A 26,521-nucleotide genomic window follows, 5' to 3' on the forward strand; every position below is an offset into this window, starting at 1 on the left:
CTCCACAATATAACCTTTTGCTGGTAAAGAGATTTGTTTTCAGGTGTTACATTTTAGATATTTTGCAATTAAAAAAAAACTACTTAAGACAAAATCTATTTATGAGGCTATTTTGACACAGTTTGGAATTTTTAAGATTTATGCCTTTCTACTAGATGCTCTGATTCATTGAGCATTTAACCCACTATTTTATATTCATTACTGTTTAATAACACAGTTGACCCTTGAACCACATGGATTTGAACCGCACAGGTTCACTTACATGCAGATTTTTTCGATAAATACAGTATGGTACTGTAAATGTATGTTCTCTTCTTTATGATTTTCTTAATAACCATTTTCTTTTTCCTAGCTCACTTTATTGTAAGAATTCAGTTAGGTATAACATACAAAATATGTGTTAATCAACTGTTTATGCTATCGGAAGGCTTCCAATCAATAGTGGGTTATAGTAGTTAAGTATTGGGGAGTCAAAAGTTATATGTGAATTTTCGATTGCACAGCACCCATAAACCCTGTGTTGTCAACTCTACATCCAGTCAGTGACAGTGTGCTTAACAAGTCCGTAAAAGGCATCAATGAAAGACAAGTATTTTTTAGATATTTTATGGCATAGACAATGCTATATGTTTGCCAAACTAATTTTCTTTTCCTTCTGAGCACACAGGAAGACCACATTTCCCATTCTTCATTGCAATTAAGTTGGGACCATGTGATTGAATTCTAGACTAAAGAATGTGGGCAGAAATGTTTGCTACTTTCAGACCCATCATAAAACCTCTTGTGTGATCCTCCTTGCTCTTTCTTCCTCTTCCCACTATGGTTTTGTTGTGCATGGGCTGAAGATGGTAGCATCAAAACATGAACTTAGGTCCCTGAGTCACTTCATGGAGCTGAGACATCCCCTATCTTCCAGCCCATCACACTGGACCCTGAAGAGAGTGAACAGTAATCTTTTATTGTGCTAAACTACAATAGATTTGGGGGCAAGAGAGGGAACTTGTTAAAAGAGTTCTCTACCCCAGTGAATTAGTTTACTTTGACTAACACATTTGGTTAATAGCCTCTACTGGCCATCAGAGGTTTTAATCCCTCAAATATCAGGTCTCCTCAAGGAGGTCACATCTGGAAAAGGTGTATTTGTCCTCTGTGTCAGAAAAGACAAATCCTGTGGTCTCCATGCCAATGGTGGGTTCTCATGACTGCAGACCCTCCTTCCCTTCCTTCCCTCACATCAGAGAGGAAGGTTCTTCCTAAGACATGGGACTATCCCCTAGAGCATTCTGCAGGCTTGTACAACATGAGGATGTAGCAAAATTAGGCTCAGGAAAACAAAAGGTCAGCAAAACCTTTCTGTTGATCCAACACTATGGGTCTACTATAACTTTCTCTAAACTTTTAATTTTACCATCAGCTTTAGTACATGGCTTTATATAAACTATTCCTGCAAAGATGGGCACTAACTTTTCCTCACTCTAAAAAAAAAATTAATGTGGGGAAAACATATGACTTAACTGTCATAAGTTTAAAATGATTTCAATTTCTAATGTCATCTTGATATGTGTAACTAAAACATTGGGTAAATAATTCTAATACATTAAAAGGCTATAAGTCAACTCCAAACATGGTTTTGTTTATAGCACATAATGCCACAAACTGATAACACTTGAATGGAAAAAAGAAGGAAGACTGAAATCTTCCAGAACTCCATATTCTCAACAAACCATTCACAATCCAGGCATTAACTTGTACAGGCTTCTAGAAGCCATGTATAAAAAACTCATGTCTAAGGTGATGATCAGGCCAAGGACTGTGACTATATCACCAGCGCTAACTGCTACTGAGCCTCTGAAATGTTTATATTTAAAGGGCTCTGCAGTAAACCACTGTGAGTACCTTAAGTAAGAGGTCAGGTAACCCTAAATCTTTAATCTTAAATGTTCCTTGGAAACTCTCCTCAGACTTTATAGCTGTCATGAGACCCTAACATGAGATAAAAATAATCTTGGGAAATTGTTACTCTGGTTTGCTGAAAACAACAATCTGTCTAAAGCAAACAGAACCTTAATATCAAACATTCTCGAGGTTCACATTAAGGCAAGTTCTGATGTTAAAATTAGATGAAGTTAATAAAAATTCTACAGTGTAAGCCTATGTGGACAATACTGCATGTAATAATAAAAATAGCTACCTACTCTTTGCTGCTTATTATATACATTTTCCTCTACACTTTAAAATATCCTTACAAGGGAGGCGTAATTATTTTCATTTTATAGATGAAAAAGTGGAGTCTCAGAGAAGGTGAATGGAGTCTCAAGAAGACTTTCTCTTGGCCAACCAGCTAAGAAGTAGGGTATCTCCAAAGTCTTTCCAGTAGGGCCCAACGTCAGACATCTGATTCTGTAGTGTGATTGTTTCAACACTCATATATTAGGTCAACAGGTCTTCCTGCACTTACTAGTTTTCACCTTCACTATCTCTTCTGTGCTACTAGGGGCATCAGTCTATGAGTAATAATGGAGAGAACTCTAACCTACCATTCTAATACATATGTCGATTTCTTCTTACTTAGGGAGATTAGCTTTGTATTTCTCTTGAAAATCAAGTTTCTGCCAACTTGTGATGTGAAATAGGTTGTTTTGATAAGTGTCAGTCTTGGAGACAGGAAATACTCAAATACAGTCATTTAGCAGTATGATCAAAAGAACCAGAGGAAAAGCTACACTTCCACAAGAGAACACTAGAGGGCACCACAACGTAAGTTTTCCAAATTAGTCATTAGACAGCCTTGAGGATTTGGGCCCTATTGAATGCTACATACATTAGTATTTACTTATGTTTCTTTAGAACACCTCACACTTTAACCTACATATATATTTTAAAAAGAACTTCAAATATAAAGTCAGTACTTTTCTTACATTCATTTAAAAATAAATGCATTATTATGGGGCACCTGGCTGGCTCAGTTGGTGGAGCATGTTGCTCTTGATCTCAGGGTTGTGGGTTCAAGCCCCACATTGGGTGTAGAGACCACTTAAAAATAAAATCTTTAAAAAAATAAAAATTAAAAATAAAACAATTGCATTATTGAAATACATACATACATGCATACCAGATATATTTGGTCATCTTCCTCCTAAAATTATGTCCTATCTCACATTTGGAGTGGCCAGCATTATGAAAAGTCTGACTCCTGATAGGACTTGCCTTTCTTTACTGTTTCCTGAGTTCTCTCCCTCACATCTATTTCCACACTTAGAGAGATGTGGCATACTGTTGGGACTCAGGACTGCCTCGGGAATGAGCTGACCAAACACGCCACTAAACCTCTGTGTAAATAAAGCACGTCACCTCTGGCCTCATTTTCTAGGGTATAAAATGAAGAAGGATTTGGGCTAGATTGGTGGTTCTGAACTTTGGCTGCACACTAGAATCACTTCATAAGCTTTAAAAATGTCCGAGTCCCACCTGAGACTAATTAAATCAGAATTTTGAGGGTGAGAGGTGGTGGGACCAAGTTATCAGTAAAGTTTAAAAGCTCTCTTAGTGATTCTAATTTGCCGCCGAGGCTGAGAATGACTCATCTTGTTAGCCTCTGAAGTCTGGTCTAGTTCATTGCTAATGTTCCAAGGCTCTGTCTTGACTGGCCCAACATAGACCTTCAGATACACAGCCTACAAAGGCTTAGGTCTCCCACATATTTACCTTTCTTGAGGCATAATTATCTCCCTTTCAGATTCATTCCTAGAAATAGGGTTTCCGTCTTTAATTAACGGTGCAACAGGACAGCCCACAAGGCCAACATGAATGGACTTATTTTGACTCCTCTCTCCACTCAGTGCTGTGGAGATGAGATCCTGTACATATACTTCTACAAACTCATTTTTTGCGAGGCTATTAATTATAAGAGAGAAATTAACTCCTTAGGCATACCAGTGAGGATTAGCCTCTATTAAGGGAGACTGGCTTGAAAACCTATGAATACTACAGAAGTGTGTACATTTCCTACATGAATTAATACTGGCAAATACTGAATATAGAATCCACTGGATACCATAAATTCCAGCATGTCTACTTAAAATGCAGCAGGTGGCATTTTTGTCTACAATAGCAGCATATCTTTAGCTACAGGGAGTGACCTCAACGGTCAGTGGCCTCAGGTGCCCATTGTCTAGACTCCAACTAAAAATGTTAACTTTGCACTTTATATATGCTTATTAAGTATCTCTACCAAATATAAGATAAAAATGTGATTTGTAGCATTTACATTTCAATCTAAATAGACATTTCTCGGGGTGCCTGGGGGGCTCAGTCAGTTAAGCATCTGACTCTTGATTTCAGCTCAGGTCTTGATCTCAGGGTTGTGAGTTCAAGCCCTGCACTGGGCTCCATGCTGGGTATGGAGCCTACTTTAAAAAAAAATAGACATTTCTCAATTTTCTCCATAAAGATGAGCCCTTTTCCTCTGTGTAGGAAGGAACTAACAACAGGCACAACACCATGGACCCATTCTACAGGCCATATGGTGACTCTAGTACCACCCACAAGAGTAATTTCACTTTCTAAAGTAAAGAGCCTTTATACTACAGTGGATCAAAACTATGTTATTATTAAAACTTATAGTCTCTCTAGAAAAATAGAAACTGTCGTTTTTCCACCAGTGGGATGGAAAGCCCAAAAGTTAGAATAAGAACTGACTACTCATTCACAAAAATAACTAGATTCTCCATTTTAAACTGAACAGATTCCATGTAGTGTCCACCCTACTTATACTCAAACCAGTTTCTTCAAAATTGTTCTTATCAATCTACTATTGGCAGGATTTTGGGAAAATAGCATGTTGAGTCAAGATTTTGTGAATTTTGAAGATGATTCAATCTGAATAGCCCTTCTGTCCCTGGGGATAAAATATCATGGTTCAAAACTTACCTTGGCAAACATTTAAATACCTCATGGTTGATTAAAAAAATGGGATTTCATATACATTTTGCATCCTGCTTACATGGTTCAAAAACACCTTACCTGTCTAAAGTGTCATCAGATCTGTACCGACTAATCGTAGCTTTTGGCTCATCTCTCTCATTTGCTTTCCTGTAGCAAAAAATAATTACAGAAAGTCAAATAAATTACCAAAAAAAGTTTATAAAATCTATCATGTCTTTGGTAAAATTTTGGCCTATTTAGGTAGGAGTTGTACATGTTACCAAGGAAAGACAGATTCAGACTATCTAAATCTTCCAAGGTTTTGACTTGGATAGAATAAATTACGGCAAACCCAACTCCCCCCTGCTAATAAAGGAATTCTCCTCTAGGTCCAATTATTTCTAACTACAATGTAACATATTCAAATTGGGGATAAAGGATAGGCAAAACAAACAACATGACATGCAAAGTGGTTACCAATTAATGTGTACTCTTATCAAAACTGTTGACTTCTACATCATAGGAACTCAATCCCTTAAAATCAGATATGTTTTGTTTGCAGAACTTTAGTAACACCGTAAGCTAGCTCAACAAGCTGAATACAAATAGCTTTATTTAAAGTTCAGCACCGTGGACAGGGTTGAAAAAAAGAACTTGCTGAACTGAAGGGAGAGGGAAGAAAGGAAAAGAAGGAAACAGGAAAAGCTAGAAAGAAATGAAGAAAAGAGAGTGCGAGAAGAGAGAAAGGAGAGATGTAGGGAGGAGAGGAGAAGAAAAAGGAGATAAGGAGAAGTAGGGAGAAGAGAGACAGAAGGCAAAGAAAGTTGAGGAAGATAGGTGAGCAGAACAAAGGGGAGAGGGAAGAAGACAAGAAAAGAAGGGAAGAAAGGATAGGAGTTTCAATAGTAGGAATCAAGATCATCAAAGCAAATGGGAATATCTTGATCAGACTGATCAATCAGCAAAATCAGGCTGTTTAATGCCTTATATAACCCTGTGATACAGGAAAAGCAAGCTCTTTGATGAATTATATCATGATTTACTGTGTTTGCATTTCAAAGCATCATTTGAAGCTGACAGATCAAAGATACTGAATCTGAAAAATCACTAAAGCAGTATATGCACTTACAATTTAATTTTTAACTTGATATAGTGTACTTTTATTAAGCAAATATTTGAAGTTAAACAATATATAATTTACCGTGCTGATGACTATGAGGAAGTCAAGAATAAAAAACTATGGAATCTACTCACACAGAGCTAGGGAGACAAATTAGATATGTACACCCAAAGGCAGATAGTGGCCACTGTCATAAAAGAGGTTCAGGGAAAGGGAAGGAAGTTCTAAGGTGAGAAAGTTTATTTCTAGGTAAAAGAATCAAAAAGGGCTTCATGGATAAGGCGCAGTTTGAGCTGGGCCTTGGAGGATAAATAGCTGTGAACATTTTCAAATGGAAACAGAGGGAACAGTGTCCGTTGATGGGAGAAAAAAGTAATGAAAATTGCCTAATGCGATTCCCTCAGTTTTAAAGGAACCTCAGAGTGAAATCATGGTCTAGCCCAGCATTGTGTTGAATGCACGACTGCAAACAGACACTGAAGGGCCATCTGACGCCCTTCTCAGCATCACTTTATGTCTCATTAGTTGGCTTTATTCTTCCTAGCACTTATGGCAACATATCATATTATATTGTGTTTATTTATTTTCAGTCTCTCCCCCCCTCCACCTTCAACTAGGAGGCAGGTTCTACGGAAGCAGGGACTTTGTTTTATTCCCAGTCCTCAGGCCAGTGTCTGGTTCACAGTAGGCATCTCTGCAAATGTTTGTGCTGCCAGGCTTATCTGACAGGTTTAAATAATCTGGCAGAGAAGTACACAGCACAAGTTCTTAGTTCGTGCCTACTATGAAGCTGTTATCTAGGTGAGGAGACTATATTGTTTACCTTCCCTTTCCTTTAGCCTTTTCAGTCTCTGCTCACATGGAGCTTTTTGCACACATAGCCACTTGTAATGGAAGCACTTCTCTCCTGCTTCATGCCCACCAGCCGCCCTTCCCGACTCAGAAACCCCTCCTCATCCTCCTCGGCCAACATGGAAGACACTTTCTGGGTGCCATCTCTGATTAATTCAGGCAGAGTTAGGCTCTCTTGTCTACTCTCAAGGCGCTGTCGCACACTTCTACAATAGCACTTCCATGGTAAATTTTAGTCTTGTAGTCTATGGATCCATGTTTTTCCAGAATGTAAAGGCTCCCTAAGGTCAAGGGCGGTATCTTATGCATCTTCGTATTCCCAGCACTTAGCACTATGGCAGCACATAGCAGATGCTCCAAAATGGTGTTAAGTGTCCACCAAAGTGGGTACAGCCTCTGTGAAAGGGCAGAAAATGGCAAAGTAGGCATCCATCTGAGCAAGTGCAAGGAGGAAAATCATCTGCACTACCCTTCTAGGAACATGTATTTTGAGACGCTAGTTATGGGTTAAGGGGAAAACATCTCGGGCTCACACACTTTTGTTACTGAAGATAAAAGTTCAATGTACTGTTTAGCCAGTATGTGGAGGGGAGTTAGCCAGTAAAATGGAGGGAGTAATTTCCATGGGTAGCTGGACTAAAATGATCAGACTCCCTTTGGGGGTGAGAGCCACCTGAGAACAAGGTTGTAATCTTCAAAATCATGACGACCAAGGAGAGGGCAAAGGTAGTCACAGAATAATCAGTCAGATGAACTAAGGCTGCGAACCAGAAAACCAAACAGATACTTTGTGTAGAGAGTTCTAAGCTCAGTACCTTTAGAACAGGTCAAAATTATGAACAGGTTTAGAAGGGTTTAGAAAAATTCATAAATAAAAGTTTCTAAAAAACTCAAGGTGTCTACTTTTTAAAGTCCATGCCATAAAAGACAATCACACTCCTTTACTAAATACATCTTGGTGACAGACAGACACAGGCTACTAGACCAGATAAAACTTGTGTCTGATAAATACTTAGGTTCTTCTGATGGATGTGGTTGTTTGTATGTGTGTGAGCATAAATGTGGTTTAACAAGAGTATTATCTACTTGTTTGATCAATCTTAGATTGTTTACATTATTGTGATTATGAGTTTTGTCTGAATTTTTCTCCTAATTTGCCTCAGTCTTTTTGCCACTCAGTATCATTTAATGGTTTTTCACAAACCTAGGAGTTTCTAAAAAGAAGTGTACTGCCCATAAAGCAAGTGAACTCTGGGGCTGTTATTTCTATATTTTAGCGTTACTTTTCCTAAGGTTCTGATATATCTTATCTGGTCACATTTCTGCAGCAGCCCTTTCTTTTTCCCATCCAGAGGGCTACCTCCATGGATTGGTTATTCTATACCCCCAAGCTGTGGTTCTAGAGCATGAAGCTGGAGAAGCACAGACTTTGCTCTGTGGAAACTCCTAATGATATCACAGAGTCTTCCAGAATGCCAGAGAAAGCCTGAGGCTAGTCACAAATATTCAGTCTGTCTTGAACAAGCCTTCTCTCAAAACTATTGTCTTTGTGTTTCTGCTAATGATGTAACTTGTCTGAAACACCCACCTGTCCAAGGCATCATGGGAGTTATGTCGGTTGAGCACCACCCTACCATAATTTTCATCTCTGTAAAGAAAGAACAAAACAAAGTCACATGGAAAGTTACCACAGTATTTGGTAAGCACTAAATAAGGGAGACTGGAAAGAGCTCACAATTTAGAGCAAGATTAATTCATCTTATTTCAGGCATAAGAACACAACAATACATTTATTTTTACCAGTCTCCCCTTGAAAGAGCATGGTGAAAAGAAACAAGTTTGTCAGTACAAATGATTCTCATATATCCCATGAGATTTCCATATGATTCAACAATGGAATGAGTGTTATTTTTTTTCTATCAGAGTGTGGGAACATGTATGTGGACATCTACTTTATGTACATTATAAGAGTCCTTTTCTGCAGGAAGGTAAAAGCTTTCACAAACATGTCTTAAATATAACTAAGTCTTTTATATGTAGACATTTTCATCTGATGGACTTGATAGTTTTCCTTGACAAAAAGCAGGAAAATAAGTACCAAATTTATGGTTAAGAAGGTGGATCATTCACAGGATATTTGGCCCATTTTTGAACCGTGAGAACTGTTTGGTCCTTAAAATAATCCTATGACTTAGGCAAAGAAGACCTTGTCATACCCAATTCACAGAAGAAGAAATTGATCAGAGATTTTGAAATGATCAGAGAAAAAATCAGAGATTTCCTAAGACCAAAAGGTTAGTAAGTGACAGGCATGGATCTAGGACCCAGATCTTTTTATTTCAAACCTTTGCTTTTCCTCCTAGTTAACCCTTCATACATAACCCTTTCTACATACATAGACCTTCATACATAAAATCCCAAACAATGTCTTTCTTATTTTGTACAGCAGACCTGAAAGTACAGGCAACTAGGAAATGTCAAAACATGTAGTAGAGCTTTTGGCCTTGAACCAAGTACCTGAACCTTTTTCATGTCAACCCAACCAAACCTGAAATACCACATTGCTCCTGGTTCTGCTCCCCTAATGTTACTCAACACTCTGGAACTATTTATAATAAAGCTATACAAGAAACTGTGGTAGATAATTAAAAAGAAAGATGAACAGTGAAACTGAAACAATTCCAGCAAATTTACACCCTCAAAAATCCCAAGAGAACTTTTCCATCTCTCTTGGTATCTAGTTCCCTAAACTTGTGAGAGAGTAGCAGACACCAGATGCATTCTGACCTGAAGAAGAATCATAACACACAGCCCAGACCTGGGCCAGTAGGAGTGGGGGAAACATTGGAGCCCATTTTCCCTTCATTCAACAGCTGCCATGCCATCCAAACTGGCTTACCTGGGCCTTTATAAAGGAGGCATGCCTGGCATAAAACCATCATTCCTACCAATTATAATTTGTCTTAGACATCTCTATCCTCACCCATCTGTGCAAATATTTGCAACACAGAATTTATGATTCACATTTGACATCACTCAACCACTATAGAAAAATAGAAGTGCCATATTAGGGCTCTGACAGAAGTAGTAAATGTGTGTTACTAAAGGAAATGATGATTGTCCAAGAATGTTAACTCCAAAAGTCAATGTGAGTCTCTAAATACCTCTATATTCCCTTAAAATAATAAGATTTAATAACAGAAATTAATAGACATCTTCATTTAACAGTTATAAATATGTTCCTCAAATAACTATATATGGGCACTTTAGTAGTAAGTATCCTGCTTAGTTGAGAGTAAGTATCCTGTAATGTAGAGCTTCTCAACTTCAGCACTATGACACTATGGGCTTGATAATTTTGTATCATGGGGAGTGCCCTGTGCATTGTAGGATGTTTAGCAGCATCCATGGCCTCTACCCACTAGATGTCAGGAGTACTCCCTAATTTTGATACCCGGGCATGTCCCCAGATCTTACCAAACATCCCCTGGGGATAAAACTGCCCCTGAATGAGAACCGTTGGTGTAATAGACAATGGGTCATGTTAAAATTTCAACTCCATCACTTAATAGCTGTGTGGATTGGACAAGTTACTTAACTTTTCTGAACCTCAGATCCCTCTTCTATAAAATAGAGGATGTAATACCTACCTTGTGTGATTTGTGAGATTTAAAGATGCCTTATATGTAAAGTATGTACCTGTACACAAGAGGGAATCAAAAAACATATGCATATTGGGGCGCCTGGGTGGCTCAGTTGTTAAGCATCTGCCTTCGGCTCAGGTCATGATCTCAGGGTCCTGGGATCGAGCCCCGCATCGGGCTCCTGCTCAGCGGGAAGCCTGCTTTTCCCTCTCCCACTCCCCCTGCTTGTGTTCCCTCTCTTGCTGTCTCTCTCTCTGTCAAATAAATAAATAAAATCTTTAAAAAATATATGCATATGTATATATGTAATTTATCATAAATATATCTGGGCTAGACAAATGTCTATTATAAATCTATGTTGGCCATGAGGCAATATGCCTACAATTGCAGTTTTCAGATCTATAACACAGAGCTAGTAGAAGCAATGCTCAAAACAGACAAAATGTTCTTGAGGGTAAATGTTTTCCCTTGCAAAGTAATACCACATTTAGCACCCACCCGATACTTAGAGATATATGACCACTGTGACTAAAATGAGGTGAGAATGTATTGATTTCACTTGCACATACAGAAATTTTAGATAAATTATTATTAAATTTGTAAATTAGGAATCATACTATTATTTGTTTGTTTCAACTGACATGATGAACATGCATGAGGAGTCTCCCTACTGTGGATTAAATATTACCTTTTGGGAAACTGCTGAGTCATGTTCTTTTCAGTTTATCAAAAAGACACAAACGTCCATTCTAGTTGTAACAATGAAACTCTGCTTTTTCTCCCTAATGACTCGCATGCTCTTCATTACATGGATAATAAAAATGGTAGAAATATTCTTGAAAATCTTAAAACCAATGTATGCCTACTAAATCTTACCAAACATTAGGCCATGCAACAAAGTGTTTTAAGGAAAGCACCTGCTTTCCAGATGGCCACTAGCTTCCCAGTTAGAGAATAGCTCTTTCTACTCATCCACCCACCCACCCTCTCCACACCCTCTTACTTTTCTTCTTTGGGACATTTCTTTATCCAGCTGTTGTCTTGTAAGAAAGTCCTTCTTTTGTTCACCTCATGAAAACCCTGTTGCCTCAATGTGGTCCCCTGAGTGGTACTCTTCATATCTATCAACAGAAAAAATGAAAAAAAAAAACCAAACTGGGAAATGCAATCTCATGGGGTCAAGTGTGAGTTGTTAACCTGGGTGTCTTGAGAGGCACATCTGATTGGCCAGCATCCATCTTGTAGGCTGACAAGTTCAGCACTGTTTCAAAATAGGATGCGCTGGTAAGAGAGAAAAATCCCACACCCCAGAGATAACATATAAAACTGCTCAGGTGCCAAGTGAAACTGCCGGGACAGCTCATGAGGTCCTGTGTGGCACCCGGGAATACAGAACCACGGGCGTGGGATAAACCAAGCCATGGTTTGGTGGTTGACCATTTTATTTAAAAAAAATATATGCTACAGAAGTACATACAAGAGAAAAAAAAAAAAGAAGTACACACAAGACTGCTTTACAAGTACCTAGTAAATGATAGTCAAGAAGTTCTGGTGCTTTTGATTATAAGTAACTGAATTCTTTAATCTCAGGGGAGTCAGAAGCACAGAATGTCCCACACACAAAAGAACATTTTTATTGATTTTTAAAAAAATCTTTGCATTGCAATTACATGAATAAAAGCTATAGCACTCCTACTTTTTCCTTAAGCCTAACGTTGGCAGTTGCTTCTAAGCATTCTATATCTATATAAAAGAATTAAGAGCTATGAGTTGTTTTTCTCAGATTTTTAAGTTTTCTGGGTAATGAAAATATTATCTACATTACCATTTCCTGTGGGAGACATTTTTCGCAAGGTAAAATTGGACATGCTGCCTTCCAGTAAGGATCTAAAAGAAAAATACGGAGGGGAAAAAACACAACAATGACTCTAAGAATTTACAAGTGATTCTTTCACTGGTAATGACATTTTTCTTTTTTTTAATTTAATTTTATTATGTTATGTTAGTCACCATACAATACATCATTAGTTTTTGATGTAGTGTTCCATGATTCATTGTTTTCATATAACACCCATGCTCCAGGTGCAGTACGTACCCTCTTTAATACCCATCACCGGGCTAACCCATCCCCTCACTCCCTCCCCTCTAAAACCCTCAGTTTGTTTCTCAGAGTCCGTAGTCTCTCAAGGTTCCTCTCTCCCTCTGATTTCCCCCCCCTTCATTTTTCCCTTCCTTCTCCTAATATCCTCCATGTTATTCCTTATGTTCCACAAATAAGTGAAACCATATGATAATTGACATTTTTCAATGACATTAAGAAAGTCCCATGACCTGGTATCACAAATATGTGACATCAAGTGCCCCCTAAGAACCTGAGAGTTCTATTCCAATGTATTTATTTTACAGATGTAGAAATTGAGGCCAAGAGCAGTGAATGTCCCCAGTGTTAATCAAGCAATCGGCTGAATGAGGCCATCAATTAACTCATTTATTCAATCAATAAATAGGCATTGGGTGTGTATAGTGTGCTGGGCGCTAAGCCAGGAGCTGGAGACAAAAAGATGAGTAAGAGAAATGTCTGGTCAGGTCAGTAGGGAGACAGAGACATGGAATTCACAGCACAATACGCAGAGTGCCTCTGGGGAAGCCAAAGTGAACTCGGGGCTACATTATGACTTTGTGAGTCCTAGGCACTTTTGCTTTCATAGGCTTCTTTCTTCACATTCACACAGAGACACATACACACACACACACACATACACACACACACACACACACACACACACACGCATGCACGCACATGCCCACACAGTTAAAAAGTATATTTACGGTTGTTAATATAAAGATGAAAAGTTATCCAGGCTGGCTTAATTAGCATACTTTCATTATTATTATAATATTCATATGTTTTCTTCCATTGTTAAAAGGTATTAAAATTAGAACCTTTTTGTAGGGCTCTAAAGGTATCATAGGCCCTAGGCACTGCTTTTTCTGTTTAACGGTTTAAGTTGGCCCTGGGTTTCCCTGAATGTGGGATTTTCAGTTTTAAAACTGAAAAAGTCCTGAGCAAATGGGGATGGCTGGTCCCCTAGGTGGGGCATGAGGTTTTTTGCAGAATCCATCCAACGGTACAATGGATGAAATGAAGGAGGGACATTAGATCTCAAGTCAGAGGCAAGTCGTAGGCCCAGCCTTATCACATCAAAGTTCTGTAATTGAGGGGCGCCTGGGTGGCTCAGTAGGTTAAGCATCTGCCTTCGGCTCAGGGGCTCAAGTCATGATCCAGAGGTGGGCCTCCCTGCTCAGCGGGGAGTCTGCTTCTCCCTCTCTCCCAGCCCCTCCCCCATGCTTGTACACATGCACTCTCTCTCTCTCTCAAAAAAAAAATAAATAAAACCTTAAAAAAAAATTTCTGTAATTGAACCACATAATCTCCCTGTAAAATGGGCTAATGAAACCTGCCATCATAGGTTTGTGATGATTAAATGAATAACGTACACAAACATCAAACGTTAAACTATAAGTGCTATTCCAATTTAAGACCATACTATCAGGCAGCTGTTCATAGGTTTAACTCAGGGGTTCTAAAAGCCCCTGTCTCTCACCTTCTGATGCAAAAGTATCTCCTACAATAACTTGCCGTAGGACCTGAAGTGGTAAAGACACATTCCTTTGGATGACATCATCGTTTTCCTTGGGGCCTTCTTTTAGAATGTCTATACCCCAACCCTAGTGTAGGTGAGAAGTGGAATGTGCTGGTGCCCAGACCAGGTCCCCTCTACCTATCTCAGGGTTGGCACTATGGGCTCATGATTCCTGGTGGGGCTACCTGGTTACACACCTTCCCCACACGCTACAACTTACAGCCAATGGTAGAATGACCCAGGGCAAAATGACCGTTTGCCTCAAGGTAGAGCCAGTTCTGCAGGTGATTTATGCTTCAGAGGTCACTATGGGATCAGGCCGAAGCTAGACTAACAGAGAGCATATCCTTGCTCAGCCCTTCCCCCTGCCTCTACTCCCTGCTTCCCTTTCTCCTTCCTCCTGAGAGCCTACCCTCAGTAAGTCACAGGCACCCACATTCCTCTCAGGCACTGCTTCTAGGAACCCAACCTAAGACTAACCACCAATGTAGTCAATCATGGCATTATCGTCACAGAGGTCAACAGCTGTTCACATCACTAATAGCTGAGAGTCTGAAGGTCTTAGTGAAGTTAGAAAGATCTGCATTTAAAGGATGCTATTTACTGTTACCTTGAGTGTGTTGTAGTTCAGCTCCCTCATCTATCAAATGAGGTGAAACAGCTGTTTTGAAGATCAAATTAGATGACATTTGTAAAGTGTCTGATTATTGCCCGACACACTGAAAGTACTCAAATTTTTAAAATATTTTATTTATTTGAGACAGAACACGAGCGGGGTGGGGCGGAGGGAGAGGGAGAAGCACACACCCTGCTGAAAGGGAGCTCCCCCAATGTGGGGCTCCATCCCAGGACCCCGGGATCAATGACCTGAGCTGAAGGCAGACGCTTAACCAACTGAGCCACCCAGGCGTCCCATGAAAGTGCTCAGTTTTTAGCCTCATGCCTCTATCATCTTGGAAATTAGAGAACAAAGACGTAAGGCAGGTGTGGTTGTGTGTGGGGAGGGGATGGAACAGCCTTAAATTTGGGACACTGGGCATGCAGTGTGGGCAGCCTCTGGCTGGCTGTGTTTGAAGGTCACTAAAATTTGGCAGAAAGGGGTGGAAAAGAGGCATGTGAAGACAAATTTCAATCTCAACTATTTGTTCATTTCCCCTCGGTCTGGCCCAGCTTATCTGGGTTCTTGGTTAACCTTCTCCTGTTTCTCAATGGGCTCTAATAAATTCTCTTCCTGAGTTGGTGAAGACCTGGAGAGTTCATAGCTGATTGAACTGAGATTCTGCAGTGGGCAAAATGCTGAATGTATATTTGATGATTCATTTGCAAAGACTGAAAATTACATGTAAGACACAGGGCAAAGTAAATGGAGAAAGGCATTTTTATAATTGTCTATTTGTTTCTCTCTCCCAAAAGACTGAGTGTCCCAGGGGCAAGACCTAAGTCTTTCCCTTCTATATTTCAGATGTCTAGAACAGAGTAGATGCTCCTTAGGTGCTTATTATGGGCTGAATATATCTCCCCCAAAGTTTATATGTCGAAGCCCAGTACCCAGTACCTAAAGATATTACTGTATTTGGAGACAGAGCCTTTAAAGAGATGATTAAGTTAGAATGAGGCCATTAGGTAAGTCCTCATCCAACCTGTCTCATGAACATATAAGAGGAGGAATTTTGGACACACAAAGAGACACCGGGGATATATGTGCACAGAAAAAAGGCCATTTGAGGACACAGAAAGTGGCCATCTGCAAGACACAGAGAGAGGCCACAGGAGAAAGTGAACCTGACAGCATCCCAATCTTGGACTTCTAGCCTCCAGAATTGTGAAACAATACATTTCTGTTGTTTAAGTCAACTGGTCTGTGGTATTTTGTTATGGTAGCCCTAGCAAATAAATAGAGTACTTATGGGAAAAGTGATTTAAATATTCCTAAAATAGGTCATTCAAAGGGCTCTGTGTCACACTGTCTCTGACTTGTGCCCTCTGTGTCTTCAACTGTCCTACTGCACGGGGCCACAATAGCACCTGCTCTGACTGGGGTGCCCCCCAGACATTGTCTCATCCTCGTCCTACACTCTGTGAGGTACCTATTATTACCTCCATCTCCCAGACAAGACACCTGAAGCTCAGGGAGAAGATGCAACACAGCTAAGGTGGGAAGAGGCAGAAACTGCCTTCTAAACCAAAACCACCTCTTTCCATGGCAACCGGCAATAAAGCTTATCCTGAGTCATTGCAAGACTGGACCAGTACCCTGACATTACGGTGAGAGGAAAGGGAAACCCAGCGGTCCCCACCTGACTCCTGACATCTCAGGCTTTGGAAGTGCCATGAGCTCTGCCCCTAGTGCCTGGCAAGATGAGAACCCGGACAGCGTCTGCAGCAGACAAGCCCTCACAGAGCAGGCTTCTCTGTGTGCTCTCTGATATTCTCTTAGTTATGGACAGATGTCTATTCAAAAACTTGTACAGGGATGGTCATAGCAGCATCATTCAAAACAGCCAAAAAGTGGAAACAACACAAATATCCACGGATGGATGAATGGGCACAGAGCATGTGGGATACAACATGAAAGTGTTACACTCACACATTTTACTTGGCAGTTTTTAAAAAATGACGTTTTGATACATACTACAACATGAATGAAGCTTGACGTATGTTAATGAGAGAAGTCAGACATAAAAGACCACATGTGTATGATTCTACATGGATGTTGTTTTTTAGATTTTCTTTGCTATTCTACCCACATCCCACCTCAATTCTCCTCCCAAGCAAGGCTTCTGCTGCCCCTTTAAGTTCTGCTGGGTAAGGAGGAGCATTCAGACAAGAATAATACTTTAGATGATCTTATAGTAATTTATAATTTATCTCATTTGGTTTCCACAACAACATTTAAGAGTGATATAATTCCACAACAATATGGAAGGACCTAGAGGGTATTATGCTAAGTGAAATAAGTCAGAGAGAAAGACAAATACCATATGATTTCACTTACATGTGGAATCTAAAAAAACAAAACAAACAAACAAAACAGAAACAGACTCATAAACACAGAGAACAAACTGGTGGTTGCCAGAAGGGAGGGGGTGGAGGGATGGACAAAATAGGTGAAGGCGAATAAGAAGTACAAACTTCCAGTTATAAAATAAATAATAAGTCATTAAGATGAAAGGTACAGCATAGGAATTTTGTCCATAATATTATAACAACATTGTATGATGACAGATGGTGATGGCACTTACCGTAGCGAGCCCTAATACAAAGAATTGTCAAAATCACTATGTTCTATACCTGAAACTAATATAACATTGTATGACAACTATACCTCAGTTAAAAAAAAAATTAGAGTGATACAATCCCTACCTTGCAGAGACAGAAGCAAAGACTCAGCTCGAGTAGCTAATGAGTGGCAAAGCTGGGACTCAACCTGAAGCTTTCTAGCTGGAGGCTCATCATTTTTTCCTCTATGCCAGGGACTCCCACACTTTCTGCAAAGTTGTACAGAGAAAAGCAAGTATCTCCTCTTTACCTTATATTTAGAGAATGGCTCTAATCAGATCCAACATTCTGCTAGAGGGTCTGACATTTTCATGCTTTCTGTAGCTAGGCATTCTCCAGAAGTCCTAGTTAAACGGAGTCAAGTGAGATAAGAAACCATGAAGCTCATGGCCCTTAAACTCATTCTCCCTGACAATGACTAGCCTCAGCTGTCCTGTAAACACCTCTCTGGCTCCACCCCGGAGTCTCTGTAATACTTTCGAGGAAAGTTTCCAACAAACCCACTTGCTTTCTCTAGGACACCCAGTTCTATCTTGTTGCCTCTTTCATGAAACTCCCCAGGAAGAACTTAGCCTTTTGTGCTTCACCCTCCCTCTTCTCTCAAATGAGGATGCATGCAGAAGGTAGGAACAGCCATCTTGGGGCCAGGGACTAACCATGAAGACTGAAGTCACATACTAAGAATAGCAGAGCAGGAAGCTGAAGGAGCCTGGTGCCTTGACAGTATCACAAAGCTGCCACAATAGCCCTGGATTATCTATCTCTTGACTTCTGCTTGCAAGAAAAAAAAATAAACCTCCTAGTTTGTTCAGAAGATTGTTTTCCATATTTTTATTACACAAGCTTAATGCTCTTCCTACCACCTGTTATGAGGCCACTGTGGAGCAAATAGAAGGTGTAAGGTGTAAAAAGCCCATGGTGGTCTACAAAATATCAGTAACTCTTGGGGCGCCTGGGTGGCTCAGTCAGTTATGTGTCTGCCTTTGACTCAGGTCATGATCTCGGGGTCCTGGGATGGAGTTTCACATCAGGCTCCCTGCTCAGTGAGGACTCTGCTTCTCCCTCTCCCTCTGCACCCCTCCCCCGCTTGTGCTCTCTCTCTAATAAATAAATAAAATCTTTTAAAAAGATATCAGTGACTCTTTATTAGTAAAACACTATTTCTTGCAATATGTCTATGTGTTCAATGTTCCTAGCAAGAAGGATCACTTGTTGAGTCCCTATTATTGCTTCAGATTGTGCCACATGCTTTATGAATGTTATTTTATTTAATCCTTCCAAATGAGTACTATTATCTCTAATTATAGGAATCCAAAACTCAGAGAGGTTAAGCAACTTGCCCAAGGTCACACAGTAAGTGGCGGAACCAGGAACCGTAATTAGGTCCAGATGACAGCAACGCCAAGGCTCTTTTGAGTACATGGTACTACATGTCACTCAAAGTACCATGTGATATAACCAACACCAGACACTCAAGGAAATGCCCTGGAGTTCTGAAAAATGGAAGATAATGGAAGAGGAGCTGGGAGGACCAGCAGTAATGAATGGCTGTTCCAACATCTCTGGACAGCTCAGCCTCGAGCCTCACTCCTGTTGCATCTACACTGAAGCCATGAGTAACCTGGGACTATTGCTGACCAGACTCCTTCCCCGGATCTATCTCCTTGCTAGATAACTTGATAATGTTTTATACTCTTTCTTAGCCCCATGCTGTCCATTGACACAAAGTCATGAGAAAGGAACATGTAATATATTCCATTTTCAGGTGATAATAGTTTAATAAGTATGCAAGAGTTTTTTTCTTATGAAAGTGACTAACATTGGGAGAAAATAAATTTTTCTCATTAAATCTACATGTGTCCCTCTTTTTTAAAGATTTTATTTATTTGTTTGTTTGTTCATTTATTTGTTTGAAAGAGTGCATAAGAGCAGGGGTGGGGGGAGGAGCAGAGGGAGAGGGACAGACAAGCAGACTCCATGCTGAGTACAGCTTGATGCCATGATCCCAAATCAAAACCCGAGCAGAAACCAAGAGTTGGCCGCTCAAGTGACTGAGGCACCCAGGTGCCCTGCATATGTTCCTCTTATACCTCCCACTCCCCTCATCCCCACCTTCTCCTTGTCCTCCTTAGGACCCATTGGCCATGTCACCCTAACCATCTCCCCATATCAGCCCATTTGGTGGCCCAGAACCATTCCTAGAAGCTCCGATCTAAAACCTCTAAGGTGCAAGCCCCTGTCTCATCCACCTTTCATGCCTCAGAAAGTTTATTGCAATGGAACTCTTTCCATCTTGCCCAGAATATAAAGCAATATTTTTTATATATGGATATTTCTTGTACTGTTATTAAAATGGATCAACATATGTCTTTGTGAATAACCCTTATTACTAATTAATATTAATTAAATACTAATTAAGTATCCTTTTGTCGAGTGAACCAGAGATAATAAACCTCTAAAATTGATAGTGTCAAAAATATATGCAGCCAAATTTTATTTTTATGGCGTTTTTAAAAGAAATTACTTATTTCAGAGACTGAGGTTATCCTGAGTTTCAAACCTACTCAGACACTTCTGTGTCTGTATGTGTCTATAAAGTGTCTAATAATGAGACCTTAGTAGCTTCAGTTCAGCCAGTTAGACTTATTTCTAAGTGCTGCCCTTGAGTTTCGTTCCAATTAAGTTTTTAAATTCTCAGGAGAAAGATAGACTCTAACATCAGCTTCTCAAAAAGCTGTTATGAGTGCATATGCTTAACAATGGCAGATAACCAGCCATTAAATGTGGAATTTTTATGGGAAAAGATGTGGGAAAGCTGTCTTCCTCTATTATACTGGACAAAACTACAAAAGTCTTTCCCTTTAAAGCATCGAATGCATAAGTTGAAAATTCTGATGTGAAATCATGACATCAAATCAATAAAGATAGAGGAAAAAAACTTTTCAACTTCTGGCCCATCTTTCGTTTCCACCAGAAAGAGCTGGTTTTTACCCCATGCCTACAGCCTACCCACGAAGACAGCTGTCTTTAGGTTTTAGATGAAATCACTCTGCTTAAGCTCTGAATCACAAAAGCAGTCAAGTTTCTTAGTTCTCTGTGGTGTATTTGAAACTGCCAAACATCTCCTATTTCTTAAATTTCGGTTTCCCTTCATCTCCTTACGGTCTTTCTCAATTTCCTTCAGTGTTTTCTATTTGTAATAATAGCACTTTCCTAAGAGCCCTTAGATCCATTAGGTTATACCCAATCTCAGTTCCATCTCCTCCTGTCCCAACTCTAAAAATTTCCTGGACCCACCTCCTAACTAAGCTACAGTCTTTTCCTTCATCATTTGGGTCTTCTTGACAAAAAGCCTAGATCTCACTCTTCCCTTCCCACACAAGGACAAAATGCCTCTTGGCTTACCTAACAAGGTCCTTACCACACTCTGCTAACTTTCTCTTCAGAAAGATTGGGTGAGCAAAGAAACTGGAATGGGGTGTTGCATAGAGGAAAGAGAATAGGAAAAGTGAGACAGGAAAGAGGAAAATAGGCTGACAAAATAGACAATGAGAGAAGAAAGGAGTAAAAAAAAATAAGGAAAAATCAATCTGACTGCTGGTATTTGGGTCATGTGATAGTGTTAGCTGTATGGAGCTCTGATTTTATATATATTATCTCATTTAAGACCCACACACACAGGCTTTAAGGTTGATGCTATTATCATCCTCATTCTACACCTAAGTGAAACTTTGTGATGAATGACTTCAATGAAGTCAGAGTCTTTTTTCAGAAGGTGGGGCAGGAGTTGGAAATGTGGGCAGTGGGTGCAATTAGTTGTTTCAGGAAAGAGGTTTTAGGATGAATAGTTTGCCTGAGGCTACATAGCTGGTGCACAGTTGGGATTCGACCTGGCAACAAAGTTCCTGTCCCCAGAAGCCCAGGAAACAAAACGGGGCTGGCAGGTGGAAAGTGACAGGCTAAAAGAAAGGGGTGAGAAGAATGACATTTCCTCCACTGTGGATCCCTGATGGATCTCAACCGAGAGCGAGATTGGAGTAGGCTTTCTTGGATCATTTTACCAAAGTATAATGAGATCAGCATTGAGTCGTAATTGGTTATTTTAACTGCTCCAAAATCTTCCAATTTACCAAGTTTCTAATCTATTTAGGTAAACTGATATCTTCATGAAAAAGAACAAATGTGAATACTCGCCTAAGGGACATCACTATAGTGATGGAAAGTATTAAAAAGCTGGGGCACCTGGGTGGCTCAGATGGTTAAGCCTCTGCCTTCGGCTCAGGTCACGATCCCAGGGTCCTGGGATCGAGTCCCGCATCGGGCTCCCTGCTCAGCGGGGAGCCTGCTTCTCCCTCTCCCTCTGCCGCTGCCTCTCTCTATCTCTCTCTCTGACTCTCATGAATAAATAAAACATTAAAAAAAAAAAAAAAAAAAAAAAAATAAAAAAAAAAATATAAAAAAAAAAAAAAAAAAAACAAAAAAAAAAAAAAAAAAAAAAAGAAATGGCTAAAAACTGGCAGATGTACATGCCCTGGTGGCATTCACCTTTGTGTATGAAAGTCTGGATGGTTTCATGGCCCAATGATAGTGCCATACCCACTAGTCCCTGTTTCCCAGAAATCACTGGTAACTGGGAAAAACCCCTAGAAACTGGAAAAGGACAAATGCCATCAAACTATTTTCTATAGAAGAGTAAGAGGAGCCTAGTAATTACAAACCAATAAACAGAAGCCTTAGCTTCTGGAAGATAAATAAAAACAAACCACCAAACAACCAATTACCACCTAAAAGAACATGAAATATTATGTAAGAAGAAAACAAACAGGTCTTCATGAAGTGCAAACATTAACAAGTCTATTTAAATTAATGGATTGTGTTTAGCCTTCACATGCAGTGTAGAAGCAAATCCAATAATTACCAGGCTGGTAAGAACTCATTTAGCCTGCTGCGATGGTTAGAAATTTGCTATTTCTTTAGTCATGCGATCTCACAGTCTGAGCTTAACACTGAGAAAGTTGCTCACTGGCAGTGAAAGAGTTCTGAACATAGTGTGAGTGAAATCTTTCAGCCAGCCAGATGTCTACATGCTACCAGTTTTCTGGTACCCACCATAACATTTTCTGTTTGTTCTATTTTTAGTGTGAGTCCCTCACCACCTATCTTTTCCGCAGAATGACAGCATCGAATTCTAGCATGAAGAGTTCTACTCTCTGGGACAATGATCTGTTTCACTCTATAAAAGACACTAATCTAATACTCATTAATAAAAACGCTATGGAACAGAAGTTATCTATCACCTGAGCCCTTTATGGGCTATTTTCAGTTCTGGCTGAAAACATTTGTTAAAGGAGTGAAAACCCAAATTCTTAACCATGGACTATGAGCCAAAATCCCATTAGTTACCATAAGTACTTTACCATATTTCATATTCACAGTAGCTCTGTCATGAGGTCATTCTTTATTCCAGTCTTACACTGTACCATCTTTTTTATTATATCAGTAATACATGCTCAAAAGAAAATGTGAAAAGTCAAAGAAAGCACAAAGAACAAGAAAATGAGAAACCTTTCATCTATATCATTATTTTCTTCCAGGGTTTTCTTTGCCTATTAGATCCCACTGATCGACATTTTTCAATGTCATTAAAAACAATTAAATGATCATTTCTTCTGCAACTAAAATATATTTCATCTTATGTGTCTATGAATATAACGTAATTCCTCTGGTGTTTCCGACAAAACCATACTAAAATCTTTGACCACATCTCTGATTATTTTCTTTGGATGGATCCCTAGAAGTGAAATTACTTGCCAAGGGGTATAACTTCTAAACTGTTTTTGATCCCTATTGTCAAATCTCCTTCCTTAAACCCTGTATCAGCTTATAATGTACCAGCAGCATATAAATGTCCATACATTCACCAGCATTTAGAATTGTCACTTTTTAATCCTTTAATAATTTAATAAATGAAAGTGGAATCACTTTACCTCAATTGCATATTTTCATAACTGTATCCATTATTTTATTTATTTTGTGAATTCTCCATTGATTTATATTATGTGTTTCTTATTGCTTTCTTATTCTCTTCATATATCAGTAATATTAATTTTTACTTTTCCAATTTTCACTTGCCTTCTATTTCTGATTGTTTTTATCAGCAGCGTTCACTTTTCTAATTATCTTTCCCCTTATGAATTCTTGAGACTCTTTAAAAATTCCTATAGACCATGCATGAAATTTCTTTCTGACCTCAAAATCCAAGCAATCACCAAGACCTACAACTCTGCTCCTACATATCTCTTATAGTATTTCTTTCCATATTCAAGCTACCAATTCAAGCTGCCATAATCTGCTTACTATTTTAACAGCTTCCTAGATATATTCCTGATCTCTAGACTTAATCTCTTCTAACCCATTCTCTGCCAAAGAGTTACCATCTTGCTTAAAACTTTTCAGTGGTGCTCCATTTCCGTCAGGCTAAAAGCCAAGTTGTTAACAAGGCTTACAAGTCCACACCCTCCTGCCTCATCTCTCCCCACTCCCCATTCCTCACTCAAGCTCTAGTTTCAGCCACACTAAATCACCTTAATTCCCTGAAGGCTTCATCCATTTTATCACCTTTAGGCTGTCGCTTACTCTATGCACTAGGCCCCAAACAGTCTTCGTTCTGAGCCTTTCCTCACCCCTTACTCTCTTTTTAGGAAAGACTTCTATTCATTCTTCAGGTCACATAACCTCCCAGAAGCATTCAGTGATACCATTGCAACCTGGCCCCCCACCTCCCCAGGATGAGTTATGGGCCCTACTAAGTGTTTAAATAGCGAAGAGTATCTCTCCATAAAAACATTTACCAAACAGACTGCCTGTTTGTGTGACTGACTATTCTTCTATCCCCAGGGCGCGCACGTACACACACACACACACACACACACACACACACAGAGTATACCTTGAGAATAAACAAGACCATCTTCTCTACAGTTGTGTTTCCAGAAACTTATTAGAGTATCTGGCACATAATCAGTTCTAGAGGGATATTTATAAGACAAGTGAAATTAATTAAATGTTTATGCATCCTTTCTTAAAATTTTTTTAAAAAAATATTTTATTGTTACACGGAAACTCTAGTACATATGGATTTACTCTGGTAATGGTGGAATGAATCCCTTTCCTATTGATACGATTCTTCTTTTGTCACATATAAAATTCTTACGTATTTTAGAATGCTTCATGGCTGTCTGTTTTGTTTTGTTCCAGAAACCTGTCTTTAGTTTCTTGCAATAGAAACAAACTTTTAATTACTGTCTTTTTATAATACATTTTAATACCAGTGCAAGCACCCCTCATTAATTTCCTTTGTAGAAATTCTATCAGCTATTCTTACCCACTTATTTCTTTCAGATAAACTTTAAAATTATTTCCTCTAGTTCCAAAATAAATATTTTATTGGAACTTACAAGAATTGCATGAATCCTATAAAATGATTTCGGAAGAGCTGACATTTACGATATTCAGTCTGTCCATCTAGGGACAGTACTCAAAGAAGCTTTTATTCAAGAAATTCTTCATGTCTTACAGTAAATTTTTGTGATTTTTTTTTTAATTTGGGTCCCACATTTTTCTCGTGGAGATTTTTTCTTGATGTTTTACATTTCTTGTGCTATTGTGAAAGAAATAGTAATACAATATATATGTCATTAAGAATTCTAAATTTTCAGGGGCACCTGGGTGGCTCAGTCATTAAGCGTCTGCCTTCGGCTCAGGTCGTGATCCCAGCGTCCTGGGATCAAGCCCCGCATCAGGCTCCCTGCTCAGCAGGAAGCCTGCTTCTCCCTCTCACACTCCCCCTGCTTGTGTTCCTGCTCTCGCTATCTCTCTCTGTCAAATAAATAAATGAAATCTTAAAAAAAAAAAATTCTAAATTTTCAGGGCACCTGGGTGGCTCAGTCAGTTAAGCTCCTGCCTTCGGCTCAGGTCATGATCTCAGGGTCCTGGGATGGAGTCCTACATCAGACTCCCTGCTGAGCAGGGAGTCTGCTTCTCCCTCTGCCTGCCACTCCCCCTGCTTGGTGCTTGCTCTCTCCCTCTCTCCCTCTCTCTCTCTCAAATAAATAAAATCTTAAAAAAAAAATATTTAAAAAAATTTAAAAAAAGAATTCTAAATTTTCTTTTTATCTACTGGTGCTGTGAGATATGCATGATAATACAAGTTACCCTTGGTTCAAAGTAGGATCACGATTCAATCCAAGTCTATTTGGATTCCAGCTTCCCACAGTTTTTTCTATACGAATTCCTTTCAAATTTTTACCTAACGACAAAAGCGAGAACACTGGGAAGGAATGGGGAAAAGGGCAGAGTTATAGGAGGGCATTTTTCTGAAAAACCTTTTAACTAAAATTAGCTCTCACTGTAGATGTACCATGTGGCATCTGTGCATTTTTTCGAATACCACCAGTCTCCCAGGATGTGTGTGTTCCAGTTTGAAAAGTATGGTCTACAGTTCACTACTTCCCCCCAGGAGGTTCCATAAAAGGAGACTTAATCACATTTTAGGCCAGGGAAACTTAGGTCTAGAAATGCAGAATAAATTATTTAGATGCTTAAGTTCTCAAGTATACAATTACGATGAGGATTCAGCACTATTGGTTCTCATGTCTAGAAGTAAGCTAGTTGTCATTTAATGGAGAGCCATAAAAGGCACTCTTCCAATTAATAATCACAATAAAAGGATAACTTGTATCTTTAATAAGTTTAGCAACTGACATAAATTGCAACCTAATAAATATAGCTGTCATTTGAGAAAGCGTCCATTTGAAGAAGCGCCTCTCTCAAATTCTAAAATCACACGGATTTTTACAATGGTAAACTAGAAACACATAAACATATTTGATGAAGACTCGTGATTAAAAAGTAAACCCTGAGAAACTAATGACAGTACACAGAAATTAATACATAAAACCCTTATTCTAAAATTCTCAGCAAGAGAAAAGGAAATCTGATCAACCAATGGCCTGGAAGCAGATAATATCAGAAGACAAGCTATGTGGGACAACAAAGAT

General features: G+C 39.2%; 1 protein-coding gene across 1 annotated transcript in view; it reads right to left on the minus strand.

Annotated features, from left to right (window-relative positions):
- Positions 1–26,521, minus strand: part of SCEL (sciellin) — a 302,364-nt gene that overhangs the window by 78,080 nt on the left and 197,763 nt on the right. Inside the window, exons 7-10 of the mRNA XM_032402808.1 lie at positions 12,365–12,426; positions 11,543–11,660; positions 8,484–8,543; positions 5,023–5,091 (exon numbers count right to left, since the gene is read on the minus strand). Coding sequence (XP_032258699.1) covers positions 5,023–5,091; positions 8,484–8,543; positions 11,543–11,660; positions 12,365–12,426 — 309 coding nt within the window. The remainder of the gene's footprint in view (positions 1–5,022; positions 5,092–8,483; positions 8,544–11,542; positions 11,661–12,364; positions 12,427–26,521) is intronic.

The sequence above is a fragment of the Phoca vitulina genome, unplaced genomic scaffold (assembly GCF_004348235.1).
Source record: "Phoca vitulina isolate PV1807 unplaced genomic scaffold, GSC_HSeal_1.0 scaffold5, whole genome shotgun sequence".
In the NCBI taxonomy this organism is placed as follows: domain Eukaryota; kingdom Metazoa; phylum Chordata; class Mammalia; order Carnivora; family Phocidae; genus Phoca; species Phoca vitulina.